At 43.1% G+C, this 13,902-nt stretch overlaps 1 protein-coding gene across 1 annotated transcript in view; it reads right to left on the reverse strand.

The window, feature by feature from the left end:
- The window catches only part of LOC145864369 (uncharacterized), a 58,132-nt gene that overhangs the window by 28,514 nt on the left and 15,716 nt on the right, over positions 1 to 13,902 (reverse strand). The window contains exon 2 of the mRNA XM_082970113.1: positions 4,320 to 4,431. Coding sequence (XP_082826239.1) covers positions 4,320 to 4,431 — 112 coding nt within the window. The remainder of the gene's footprint in view (positions 1 to 4,319; positions 4,432 to 13,902) is intronic.

The following is a 13,902-nucleotide window of genomic DNA, read 5'->3' on the forward strand; positions in this document are numbered from 1 at the left end:
CTGGTACAAATGTATTCAGTTTAGAGAAAACTTAAGGTCATCTTGCAGAGGGCAGAATCACCAGTCAGAGCATTTTGGCAAGATGCCTCGAGTGTCACTGTTTTGACCAGGGATTTTTTGACACATTCCAACTAAAGATTTGCATTGACCCAATCATAACAACTTATATTTATCAGATGTGAATTGTACAACTTACTCTTACACTTGACCCTATTTGGATGTTTGAACTGTGTTTCTGATGATTTATTGTTGTCTTTGGTGTTGTTGTCCACCAATAACTACACTGTTCTGTGACTAGCCACACCCTAAGAGATCATGGTTGATTAAACACCGGTCTGGTTTGTCATCAGATGACATATCATAAGATGGCATGTTTTTTTAAAGAGTTGTATCACTCCCTGACGTCTCCCTGACGTCTCGTATGACGTTGAAAGGTGTTTGAGTTTCTTTTAGAATCTGTTCTATTGAACATACCTCTACATCCATAACAAGGAACATCCTCCTTGTTATATGTTTGAATGCCATGGTATGACATGGAGATGGTTTTAGTGCTTAGTTTATATTATCATTTAGTAGATGCTTTTATCAAAGCAACATACAGTAGAGAATGCATACATTTTTGCGTGGCTGACCCCAGCGGGAACCAAACCAACGACAACCGTGACATTGCAAGCGTTACACTCTACATAATGGTACACAATGGACAAAACATGTAATGTTAATTTTCATCAATTCAGACATGTAAGAATGCATTATCTTAGTAATTGGTCCTGGGCCTATACAGTGAGCTCCAAAAGTATTCTTTTTTTTTTATATATAGATTTTTTTTACCTTTATTTAACCAGGCAGGCCAGTTGAGAACAAGTTCTTATTTACAACTGAGACCTGGCCAAGATAAAGCAAAGCAGTGCGAAACAAACAACAACGCAGAGTTACACATGGAATAAACAAACATACAGTCAATAACACAATAGAAAAGTCTATATACAGTGTATTCAAATGAGGTAAGATAAGGGAGGTAAGGCAATAAATAGGCCATAGTGGCGAAATAATTACAATTTAGCAATTAAACACAGGAGTGATAGATGTGCAGAAGATGAATGTGCAAGTAGAGATACTGGGCTGCAAAGATAGGCTATGTACAGGTGCAGTGATCTGTGAGCTGCTCTGACAGCTGGTGCTTAAAGTTAGAGAGGGAGATATGAGTCTCCAGCTTCAGGGATTTTTGCAATTCGTTCCAGTCATTGGCAGCAGGGACCTGGAAGGAAAGGCGACCAACTGAGGAATTGGCTTTGGGGGTGACCAGTGAAATATACCTGCTGGAGCGCGTGCTACGGGTGGGTGCTGCTATGGTGACCAGTGAGCTCAGATAAGGAGGGGCTTTACCTAACAAAGACTTATAGATGATCTGTAGCCAGTGGGTTTGGCGACAAATATGAAGCGAGGGCCAGCTAACGAGAGCATACAGTTCGCAGTGGTGGGTAGTATATGGGGCTTTGGTGACAAAACGGACGGCACTGTGATAGACTGCATCCAATTTGCTGAGTAGAGTTTTGGAGGCTATTTTGTAAATGACATCGCCGAAGTCAAGGATCAGTAGGATAGTCATTGGGACAGTGACAATTTAGTTCTTTTGGCTCTGTACTCCAGCACTTTGGATATGAAATGATACAATGACTATGAGGTTAGGGCAAATTGTCAGCTTTAATTTGAGGGTATATTTATCCATATCAGGTGAACCACTTTTTGTACATAGTCCCCCCATTTTAGGGAACCATTGTTATTGGGCCAAATTCACTTGTGTATTAACTAGGAAAAAGTTAATATTTGGTCCCATATTCATAGCACGCAATGACTACATCAAGCTTTTTCTATTATTCTATTCTTATTTACAATAAAAGTGACTCTAATTACACAATGCATTATTTACCATGAATTTCTATTGGGCAACAAATAATCTAAAACACAGCCAAAACAAACAGAAAATGCATCCAACAAATTTGTAGTCACAAGCCTGATGTAATCATTGCATGGGACCAAATATGGGACCAAATACTTAACCTTTTACCACTTTAATACACAATTGAATTTTAACGGGTCCTCATTAGAGTTAACTTTATATAATGGGTGGTTCTAATCCTGAATGCTGATTGGTTAAAACCGCATTCCAGCCAGTGTCTATTCCACAAGTTAAATATATGACATTAAAATGCCTATTTACTCTGTTCCATCTGACTGCGCAATCCACTGTCATCAGCCCAGCCAAACATTTTATAAACTTTTATAATCTCCACTATAAGAAGCATCTAGACATTATATCACTTTTCAACAGCGGAGATTTGTATAAACCTTGCTGTCTGTCTCTCCGACATTTGCAACCTTGTTTCAATATTCAAATTCAATCTCCAGCTGTCCGATAGTAATGAACTTGTTGGGAGGAGACAGACAGGAAGCATTTCTCAGCCAGTCTAAATCATGAATCAGCTGGAATATTTTTATGGATATATACAAAGAAATGTCGGTTGAAAAAGGTAAAACGAAACAAAGTGCAGCTATCACACGCCGGAGGAGATGGCTGCCATTTTACGGGCTTCTTACGAGCTCTATTATGACCGAAAAGAGATTCTGGATATCAGAAAAATGATTGCTCACCTCGAACTGGACAAAGACTGTACAAGGCCAGAAGAAAACAAGAAAGTGCTTCAAAACTTTGAATTTGCAACCAATAGAATGTTATATATATGGGGGATACAATCTTCCCAGCTCTGCAGATGTTGCTGCGAGGAACATTTATTTTGGTACTGTCCATGTGTAGCTCCTTTTTGGTCACAGGTCCAGGAATGTGTCACGACTTCCGCCGAAGTTGGATCCTCTCCTTGTTCGGGTGGCGCTCGGCGGTGCCGGTCTTCTAGCCATCATCGATCCACTTTTCATTTTCCATTTGTTTTGTCTTGTTTTCCTCACACCTGGTTACAATCCCCTCAATCACTTGTTGTGTATTTAACCCTCTGTTCCCCCCATGTCTTTGTGTGGGATTGTTTATTGTTTCATGTATGTGCACGATAGGCTGGTTGCGCTGGGTTATGTCAACCCGTATTGTATTTCGTGTTCGTTGTGCCGTGTGTTTTTGGTTCACCTAAAAAAGGCTCCGTTTGCTACCCAATAACTGCTCTCCTGCGCCTGACTCCCTTACAGCCATTTACGTATACCTAACAGAATGGTTGAAGAATTGCAACATTTACCTAGAACTAACACTGCAGATAGCAAAACTGGATGATTTGAAAAGTGATAGTCAATCGATCAATAATATAATAATTGTTTTAGCAAAAATGTTTCTTTCATTTACAATCTATAGAAGCTATGAGAATAGAAAGATTCAATACTTTTGTGAAGCATCACAGCACAGTTGAAAAATATATGGCAAATAGAAATCCAAAATGTATGGTGTTAAGAGATAGATGGGATGGGTTGAATGGAGCTGAAGATTGGGACTAATAACAACAAGATAAGAAATGTAAAACATGTTGGGTCTGTAAAATGTATATAGGTTCAGAAATTTTGTGAAATTGAAGTTACAAATCAAACTGGATGGACATCAGAAATAGAGGAAGGCCAGGACTAAAAACAAACAAAATATAACTATTGTAAAATATATTGTGTCTGTAAAATGTGTATAGCATGTATAAACTGAAGGTAGAAGCCTAAGTGTTATTGTTTATTAGTTTACTCCAATTAGGGGTGGGGTGGTTGGGTTTACGGGGAATAATGAAGGCATATTCTAAAAAAAGTGTGACGTGTCACGACTTCCGCCAAAGTCGGTTCCTCTCCTTGTTCGGGCGGTGCTCGGCGGTCGACGTCGACGGTCATCTAGCCATCGCCGATCCTTTTCATTTTCCATTGGTTTTGTCTTTGTTTCCCACACACCTGGTTTTCATTTCCCAATTACTGGTCATGTATTTAACCCTCTGTTTCCCCCATGTCTTTGTGTGTGATTGTTTATTGTTCAGGTCGGTACGTTTACGGATGTTTTCTTCCGGGTGCTGTTTTCACCCGTGTTTTGTGGCAACCGTTATTGTTCGCACATTGGTTTGTTTACTGTGTGCGATTTCTGAAGTAAAGTGCGTTTTTCACTCATGTCTGCTTTCCTGCGCCTGACTTCATGCACCAGCTACACCCACCGCCTGACAGAATCACACACCAAGAAACGTCATAGACTCAGCAGGAGCAGGTACCCCTGTTATTGGGGTCGAGGAGCGCGTCCAGGATCAAGAGGCGATGCTCCATCATCTCGGCGCCACCATGGACCGCGTCATACAGACTATGGATCACTGGGAGAGAAAGGGAGGTCCTCCAGCGCCTCCGCCAGCTCCACCAAGGTCTCCACTACTCGCCCCTCTTTCACCCGGTCCCAGTGGGATTCGTCTTGCCCTCCTAGGGAGTATGATGGGACGGCTGCACAATGTCAAGGTTTCCTATTACAGCTGGAGCTCTACCTAGCAACCGTCCACCTGGCGCCTACGGGACCGAGAGAGCGTGTCCGCCCTCATCTCATGCCTCTCAGGGAGAGCCCTGGAGTGGGCCAACGCCGTGTGGGGGGTAGGAGATGTGGCGATGGACCACTTCGAAGATTTCACCCGCCGCTTCCGGGCAGTCTTCGACCACCCGCCTGAGGGTAGAGCGAGAGAACGCCTCGTACATCTGAGGCAGGGGACGAGGAGCGCCAAGGAGTTCGCTCTGGACTTCCGGACCCTGGCCGCTGGCGTGGGATGGAACGACAAGGCCCTGAATGACCACTATCGTTGCTGTTTGCGAGAGGACGTCCGTCGGGAGTTGGCCTGCAGGGACACCACCCTCACTTTCGACCAGTTGGTGGACCTGTCCATTCGGTTGGATAACCTGCTGGCTACCCGCGGACATCCAGATCGGGGTCTGTCGGTTCCATCCCCTAGCACCACCGCTCCGACGCCCATGGAGCTGGGAGGTGCTGCGCTTAGGGAGACCGGAGGAGGTTCCGTTTCATGCACCATCTGTGGCCGCAGAGGGCACACTGCCGGTCAATGCTGGGGAGGTTCCTCTGGGAGTCGAGGCAGCAGGCAGGGCACTCTCGTGTCACCCCAGGTGAGCCGGCACCATGCTCACCCATAGCTCTCTGTTGTCCACAAGTTTTTGAACATTACTTTTCCTGAGTTTTCCCGCATTCCCAGCATAAGGCGCTCGTCGATTCGGGAAGCAGCTGGGAGTTTCATTGACAGATCATTTGCTCATAAATTAGGGATCCCCATTGTTCCTGTAGATATGCCGTTCCCAGTTCACGCCCTAGACAGTCGACCATTAGGGTCCGGGTTGATTACGGAGGTCACCGCGCCCCTGGGCATGGTGACGCAGGAGGTTCATAAGGAGAGAATCAGTCTCTTCCTTATTGATTCTCCTGCATTTCCCGTGGTGCTAGGCCTACCCTGGTTAGTCTGTCATGATCCCACTGTTTCGTGGCAACGGAGGGCTCTCACGGGGTGGTCACGAGAGTGCTCGGGGAGGTGTTTAGGGGTTTCCGTTGGTGCTACTATGGTCCAGACCAGGTCTCCACCGTGCGCATTCCCCCTGAATATGCCGATTTGGCTCTCGCCTTCTGTAAGAAGAAGGCGACTCAATTACCACCCCATCGACAGGGGGAATGTGCGATAAATCTCCTGGTAGACGCCGCTGTCACGGTTGTCGTCGGGAAAGGAGGACCAAAATGCAGCAGGATTGAGGATGCTCATCTTGAAGTTTATTTTAACTCAAAAGTGAACACCAAAATAATAAACACAACGAACTCACGATCAACAAAACAGTCTTGTCAGGCTCACACACGCTAAACAAGAAACAATCTCCCACAACTACAAACACAAACACACCCTAATATATAGGACTCTCAATCAAAGGCAAATAGACAACACCTGCCTTCAATTGAGAGTCCCTACCCCAATTAACTTCTTGGGACTATGTGGGACGCTAGCGTGCCACCTGTGGTGCACCCTATCAACAGCAGGTGCATTTCAAGAGCGGCAAATTTGAAACCAAATAAATGTCAAAATTCAAATTTTTCAAACATACAACTATCTTACACCCTTTGAAAGATAAACATCTCCTTAATCTAACCACGTTGTCCGATTTCAAAAAGGTTTTACGGCGAAAGCATAAAGTTAGATTATGTTAGGAGAGTACATTGACAATAGCTGTGTGTAATGTTTTGTCAATTCAAAGACAGGGTCACCAAAACCATAAAACCAGCTAAAATGATGCACTAACCTTTTACAATCTCCATCAGATGACACTCCTAGGACATTATGTTAGACATTGCATGCATTTTTAGTTCTATCAAGTTCATATTTATATCCAAAAACAGTGTTTTACTATGGCATTGATGTTGAGGAAATCGTTTCCCTCCAATAACCGGCAGTCAAGTCAGCACCACAAATTAAATATTTAAAATTAGAAAACATTGGTAAAATATTATATTGTCATTTAAAGAATTATAGATTTACATCTCTTGAACGCAATCAACTTGCCAGATTTAAAAATAACCTTACTGGGAAATCACACTTTGCAATAATCTGAGCACTGCGCCCAGAAAAATATGCTTTGCTATACAGACAAACGGCCATGTTGGAGAGATCTAAAATCGAAAATACTATGTAAATAATCCATTACCTTTGATTCTCTTCATCAGATGTCACTTCCAGGAATCCCAGGTCCATAACGAATGTAGTTTTGTTCAAAAAAGCTCATCATTTATATCCAAAAAGCTCCGTGTTGTTAGCACATGATCTAAGCCAGCCGGACTTCTCGTCATGAACGAGGGGAAAAAATATATTTACGTTCGTTCAAACATGTCAAACGTTGTATAGCATAAATCATTAGTGCCTTTTTTAACCAGAACATGAATAATATTCAAGGTGGACGAATGCATTCTCTTTTATAACGTATTGGAACGAGGGTACCCAACATGAACTCGCGCGCCAGAGTCTAATCGGCCATCACCGTTCCATGGCTCTTGTTCGGTCAGATCTCACAGTAAAAGACTCAAAACACTTTGTAAAGGCTGGTGACATCTAGTGGAAGCAATAGGAAGTGCCAAAACATTAATCAACCCCTGTGTGTTTCAATGGCATAGGCTTAAAGGTAATTCAACACATCAGGTATCCACTTCCTGTCAGAAAATGTCTCAGGGTGTTGCCTGCCAAATGAGTTCTGTTATACTCACAGACACCATTCAAACAGTTTTAGAAACTTTAGGGTGTTTTCTATCCATATATAATAAGTATATGCATATTCTAGTTACTGGGTAGGATTAGTAACCAGATTAAATCGGGTACGTTTTTTTATCCAGCCGTGAAAATACTGCCCCCTAGCCCCAACAGGTTAACTAAACATAGAAACAGATTCACTAGACTAAACATAGAAATACATAAACATAACACAGTGCCCAAAACCCCCGGAATACATAAATCAAATGCCCTACTAAATCAACCACCACCCCGAACCACATCAAACAAATACCCTCTGCCACGTCCTGACCAAACTACAATAACAATTAACCCTTATACTGGTCAGGACGTGACAGCCGCACTTCCCAGGAGTCACGTGTATCCCGTCACAAGCGGAGACGGCGACTATGGAGACATATGTCTCCGAATCCCTACGTCAGGGGTACATTCGGTCTTCCACTTCACCTGCCTCCTCAAGTTTATTTTTTGTAAAGAAGGAGGAGGTAGGTCTGCGCCCGTGTATTGACTATCGAGGTCTCAACCAGATCACGGTGAGGTACAGTTACCCGCTGCCGCTCATCGCCCCAGCGATTGAGTCAATGCACGGGGTGCGCTTCTTCAAAGTCGGTTCCTCTCCTTGTTCGGGTGGCGCTCGGCAGTCGACATCGCCGGGCTTCTGGCCGGCTGTTTTTTTCCGGGTGCTGTTTTCATCTGTTATTGTTCGCACATTGGTATGTTTACTGTGTGCTATTTCTGAAGTAAAGTGCGTTGTTCACTCATCCCTGCTCTCCTGCGCCTGACTTCATGCACCAACTACACCCACCGCCTGACAACATGTATGTATGTATGTATGTATGTATGTATGTATGTATGTATGTATGTATGTATGTATGTATGTATGTATGTATGTATGTATGTATGTAGATATATACATTTACCCCTCAAAATATATGGGGAATTGGAAATGATGCAGAAAATTACATTGATGGAAGCAACAATCTATCCGAAATATTAAAGCTGACCACCCCCTAAAAAAAAAGAAAGAAAGAAAATGCTCATCCAGAGGCCGGGGACTTTAATGCAGGGAAACATAAATCAGTTCTACCTCATTTCTACCAGCATGTTACATGTGCAACCAGAGGGGAAAAAAACTACAGATTACCTTTACTCCACACACAGAGACGCATACAAAGCACTCATCCTCGCCCTCCATTTGGCAAATCTGACCATAATTCTATCCTTTTCCTGCTTACAAGCAAAATCTGAAGCAGGAAGTACCAGTGACTTGCTCAATACGGAAGTGGACAGATGATGCAGATGCTAAGCTCCAGGACTGTTTTGCTAGCACAGACTGGAATATGTTCCGGGATTCATCTGATGGCATTGAGGAGTACACCACATCAGTCACCAGCTTTATCAATAAGTGTATCGATGATGTCGTTCCCACAGTGACCGTACGTACATACCCCAACCAGAAGCCATGGATTACAGGCAACATCCACACTGAGCTAAAGGGTAGAGCTGCCGCTTTCAAGGAGCGGGACTCTAACCTGGACGCTTATAACAAATACCGCTATGCCTTCCGATGAACCATCAAACAGGCAAAGTGCCTATACAGGACTAAGATTGAATCCTACTACACCGGCTCCGACACTTGTCGGATGTGGCAAGGCTTGCAAACTGTTACGAACTACAAAGGGAAGCCCAGCCGTGAGCTGCCCAGTCACACAAGCCCACCAGATGAGCTAAATTACTTTAATGCGCGCTTCGAAGCATGCAACACTGAAGCATGCATGAGAGCACCAGCTGTTCTGGATGACTGTGTGATCACACTCTCCGCAGCCGATGTGAGTAAGACCTTTAAACAGGTCAACATTCACAAGGCCGTAGGGCCAGACACGGCCAGGCACAACTCCAACCCCATCATTAAGTTTTCCGATGACACAACAATGGTAGGCCTGATCACCGACAACGACGAGACAGCCTATAGCGAGGAGGTCAGAGACCCTGCCGTGTGGTGCCAGGACAACGACCTCTCCCTCAGCGTGATCAAGACAAAGGAGATGATTGTGGACTACAGGAAAAGGAGGACGGAGCAAGCCCCCATTCTCATCGACGGGGCTGTAGTGGAGCATGTTGAGAGCTTCAAGTTCCTAGGTATCCACATCACCAACAAACTAACATGGTCCAAGCACACCAAGACAGTCGTGAAGAGGGCACAACAAAACCATTTCCCCGTCAAGAGACTGAAAAGATTTGTTTTTTTGTTCCTCAGATCTTCAAAAGGTTCTACAGCTGCACCATCGAGAGCATCCTGACTGGTTGCAGCACTGCCTGGTATGGCAACTGTTTGGCCTCTGACTGCAAGACACTTCAGAGGGTAGTGCGTATGTCCCAGGACATCACTGGGGCCAAGCTTCCTGCAATCCAGCACCTCTATACCAGGCGGTGTCAGAGGAAGGCCATAAAAATTGTCAAAGACTCCAGCCACCTTAGTCATAGACTGTTCTCTCTGCTACCGTACGAAAAGCGGTACCGGAGCGCCTAATCTCGGTCCAAGATGCTTCTAAACAGCTTCTACCCCCAAGCCATAAGACTCCTGAATATCTAATCATATGGCTACCCAGACTATTTGCATTGCCCACCCCCCCACCCCCTCTTTTACGCTGCTGCTACTCTCTGTTATTAACTATGCATAGTCACTTTAATAACTCTACCTACATGTCCATATTACCTCAATTACCTCGACTAACCGGTGCCCCCGCACATTGACCTGTACTGGTACCCCCTGTATATAGTCTCGCTATTGTTATTTTACATGTGACTAATACAATTTGATTTCATTTGAAATGTGTCTTCTTTTCGATATACAGACGTTCAATTTAATTTGCTTGTTCCTTTTGGAAACTGATTAACAATTCTACAGTGAACACCGCATGGGGATTAGTTATGGCCACAATATCTGTTTGGGGAGTCGCCATAAGCTTAATGATCCTGATGAAAATACGCTCTTTGTCATCATCAAACTGATGTATTAGTATATTTTCAGTGTGGGTCCTGTCTATGTTTAGGGGGTAATAACCTAGGCTAACTTTAAATGCCACTGGCAGTTTGCAAAGTATGATCATCATAACATTAGTTGCCACAGTCACAAAGTCATAAACCCTGCCTGTTTCTGCAATTTTGCTCCTTAAAATCAGATTATAAACCAAACCTAACCCGTGGAACTGGCAGCGTTTTAAATACTTTGCAGATATGAAACAAACAGAAAAATCATAATATCAGTAAAAAAATATACAATTCCTAGTTCATGCTACAAAACAAACTTCATAAGAGGTTTATAAATAGGTTCTATATGACTCAACATTCCATGACGTACACTAAGGCATTGTCGGCACAAATAGATGGATGCAGTTCAATGAATGATTCATAAAATTCACCAATACATTTCTTGTTAGTCCAAAAAATATTGCTATCAGGTTGTAAATCACAGCTGGCCTGATACATTGTTTGCTGACTCCATTTGGGATGCACTGTTTCTGTTTCAATGACTCAATATTTTGGACAAACCTGGATTAATGCAACTAAGGCGGGGAATGTCAATACAATCAAACTAGCAAGGGCAATGATCACAAGTCAGTCATAATGTGGCTAATAGGCTAGTGTATCTATTTAAGTGACAAGCTAAAAACACAGATCCTAACGTTAGCTACGTAGGTGCTTGGAGGATGAGTGACTGACTTTTCCCTAATATCATTTTTCGGTGGCTGTACACCACTAGCGATGCAAATGTCATTTGGTTAGCTAGCAAGAACTTGAATGACTGTTATACAGTTAGCATATCTCTTGCTTTCGCAAATTCAGCAAACGCACAACATTTGCTGAATATGGCCGGTGTCAACAATAGAGGTCGACCGATTAAATCGGAATGGGCGATTAATTAGGGCCGATTTCAAGTTTTCATAACTATCGGAAATTGATCTTTTTGGACGCCGATTTGGCCGATTTTTATTTATTATTATTATTTTTATTATATATATATATTTTTTGACCTTTATTTACCTAGGCAAGTCAGTTAAGAACACATTCTTATTTTCAATGACGGCCTAGGAACGGTGGGTTAACTGCCTTGTTCAGGGGCAGAACGACAGATTTTTACCTTGTCAGCTCAGGGATTCAATCTTGCAACCTTACGGTTAACTAGTCCAACGCTCTAACCACCTGCTTTACATTGCACTCCACGTGGAGCCTGCCTGTTACACGAATGCAGTAAGAAGCCAAGGTAAGTTGCTAGCTAGCATTAAACTTATCTTATAAAAAACAATCAATCAATCATAATCACTAGTTAACTACACATGGTTGATGATATTACTAGTTTATCTAGCCTGTCCTGTGTTGCATATAATCGCTTAGGTACACGTTGCTCCAACCATAAACATCAATGCCTTTCTTAAAATCAATACACAAGTATATATCTTTAAACCTGCATATTTAGTTAATATTGCCTGCTAACATGAATTTCTTTTAACTAGGGAAAATGTGTCACTTCTCTTGCAAACAGAGTCAGGGTATATGCAGCAGTTTGGGCCGCTTGGCTCGTTGCGAACTGTGAAGACTATTTCTTCCTAACAAATACAGCCGACTTCGCCAAACGGGTGATGATTTAACAAAAGCGCATTTGTGAAAAAAGCACAATCGTTGCACGACTGTACCTAACCATAAACATCAATGCCTTTCTTAAAATCAATACACAGAAGTATATATTTTTAAACCTGCATATTTAGCTAAAAGAAATCCAGGTTAGCAGGCAATATTAACCAGGTGAAATTGTGTCATTTTGCATTCATTGCATGCAGTCAGGGTATATGCAACAGTTTTGGCCGCCTGGCTCATTGCGAACTAATTAGCCAGAATTTTACGTAATTATGACATAACATTGAAGGTTGTGCAATGTAACAGGAATAATGTTTTGTTTTCGAGATGATAGTTTCCGGATTCGACCATATTAATGACCTAAGGCTTGTATTTCTGTGTGTTATTATGTTATAATTAAGTCTATGATTTGATAGAGCAGTCTGACTGAGCGATGGTAGGCAGCAGCACGCTCGTAAGCATTCATTCAAACAGCCCTTCGCAATGCATTGCGCTGTTTATGACTTCAAGCCTTCAACTCCCAAGATTAGGCTGGTGTAACCGATGTGAAATGGCTAGCTAGTTAGCGGGTGCGCGCTAATAGCGTTTCAAACGTCACTCGCTCTGAGACTTGGAGTAGTTGTTCCCTTTCCTCTCATGGGTAACGCTGCTTCGAGGGTGGCTGTTGTCGATGTGTTCCTGGTTCGAGCCCAGGTAGGAGCGAGGCTCGGGACGGAAGCTATACTGTTACACTGGCAATACTAAAGTGCCTATAAGAACATCCAATAGTCAAAGGTATATGAAATACAAATCGTATAGAGAGAAATAGTCCTATAATTCCTATAATAACTACAACCTAAAACATCTTACCTGGGAATATTGAAGACTCATGTTAAAAGGAACCACCAGCTTTCATATGTTCTCATGTTCTGAGCAAGGAACTTAAACGTTAGCTTTTTTACATGGCACATATTGCACTTTTACTTTCTTCTCCAACACTTTGTTTTTGCATTATTTAAACCAAACTGAACATGTTTCATTATTTCATTTACATTTAACATTTACATTTAAGTCATTTAACAGACGCTCTTATCCAGAGCGACTTACAAAATGGTGCATTCACCTTATGATATCCAGTGGAACAACCACTTTACAATAGTCCATCTAAATCTTTTAAGGGGGGGGGGGGGGGGTTAGAAGGATTACTTTATCCTATCCTAGGTATTCCTTAAAGAGGTGGGGTTTCAGGTGTCTCCGGAAGGTGGTGATTGACTCCGCTGTCCTGGCGTCGTGAGGGAGCTTGTTCCACCATTGGGGTGCCAGAGCAGCGAACAGTTTTGACTGGGCTGAGCGGGAACTGTGCTTCCTCAGAGGTAGGGGGGCCAGCAGGCCAGTGGTGGATGAACGCAGTGCCCTTGTTTGGGTGTAGGGCCTGATCAGAGCCTGAAGGTATGGAGGTGCCGTTCCCTTCACAGCTCCGTAGGCAATCACCATGGTCTTGTAGCGGATGCGAGCTTCAACTGGAAGCCAGTGGAGAGAGCGGAGGAGCGGGGTGACATGTATTTGAGGCTAGATTGATTTCATTGATGTATTAAGTTAAAATAAGTGTTCATTCAGTATTGTTGTAATTGTCATTATTACAAATAAATAAATAAATCGGCCGATTAATCGGTATCGGCTTTTTGGGGCCCCAATAATCGGTATTGGTATCGGCGGTGAAAAATCATAATCGGTCGACCTCTAGTCAATAAACGTAGGCAAAAAAAGGAATAGTTGTCACGAACGCTCTGGATAACATGTAAACAGCCTAACCAGCTCTGCTAGGGCGAGTAAAATGGTCAGTGAGGTGTTCTCTGATTTGTGCCTGGAAGTCGCTAGATAGCAAGCTAGCCAACTTTAGCCAGTTGGCTTGGGTGCTTTGTTGGGACAAGGCAAGCTGCAGAAGGACGAGTAGGCTACTATTCCCCACTGTTTATTAGTGCAATTTTGACAGTCAACTGCTGAAAAAGTTTAAGAAGGTTTA

The sequence above is a fragment of the Salmo salar genome, chromosome 27 (assembly GCF_965601325.2).
Source record: "Salmo salar chromosome 27, fSalSal1, whole genome shotgun sequence".
NCBI lineage: Eukaryota > Metazoa > Chordata > Actinopteri > Salmoniformes > Salmonidae > Salmo > Salmo salar.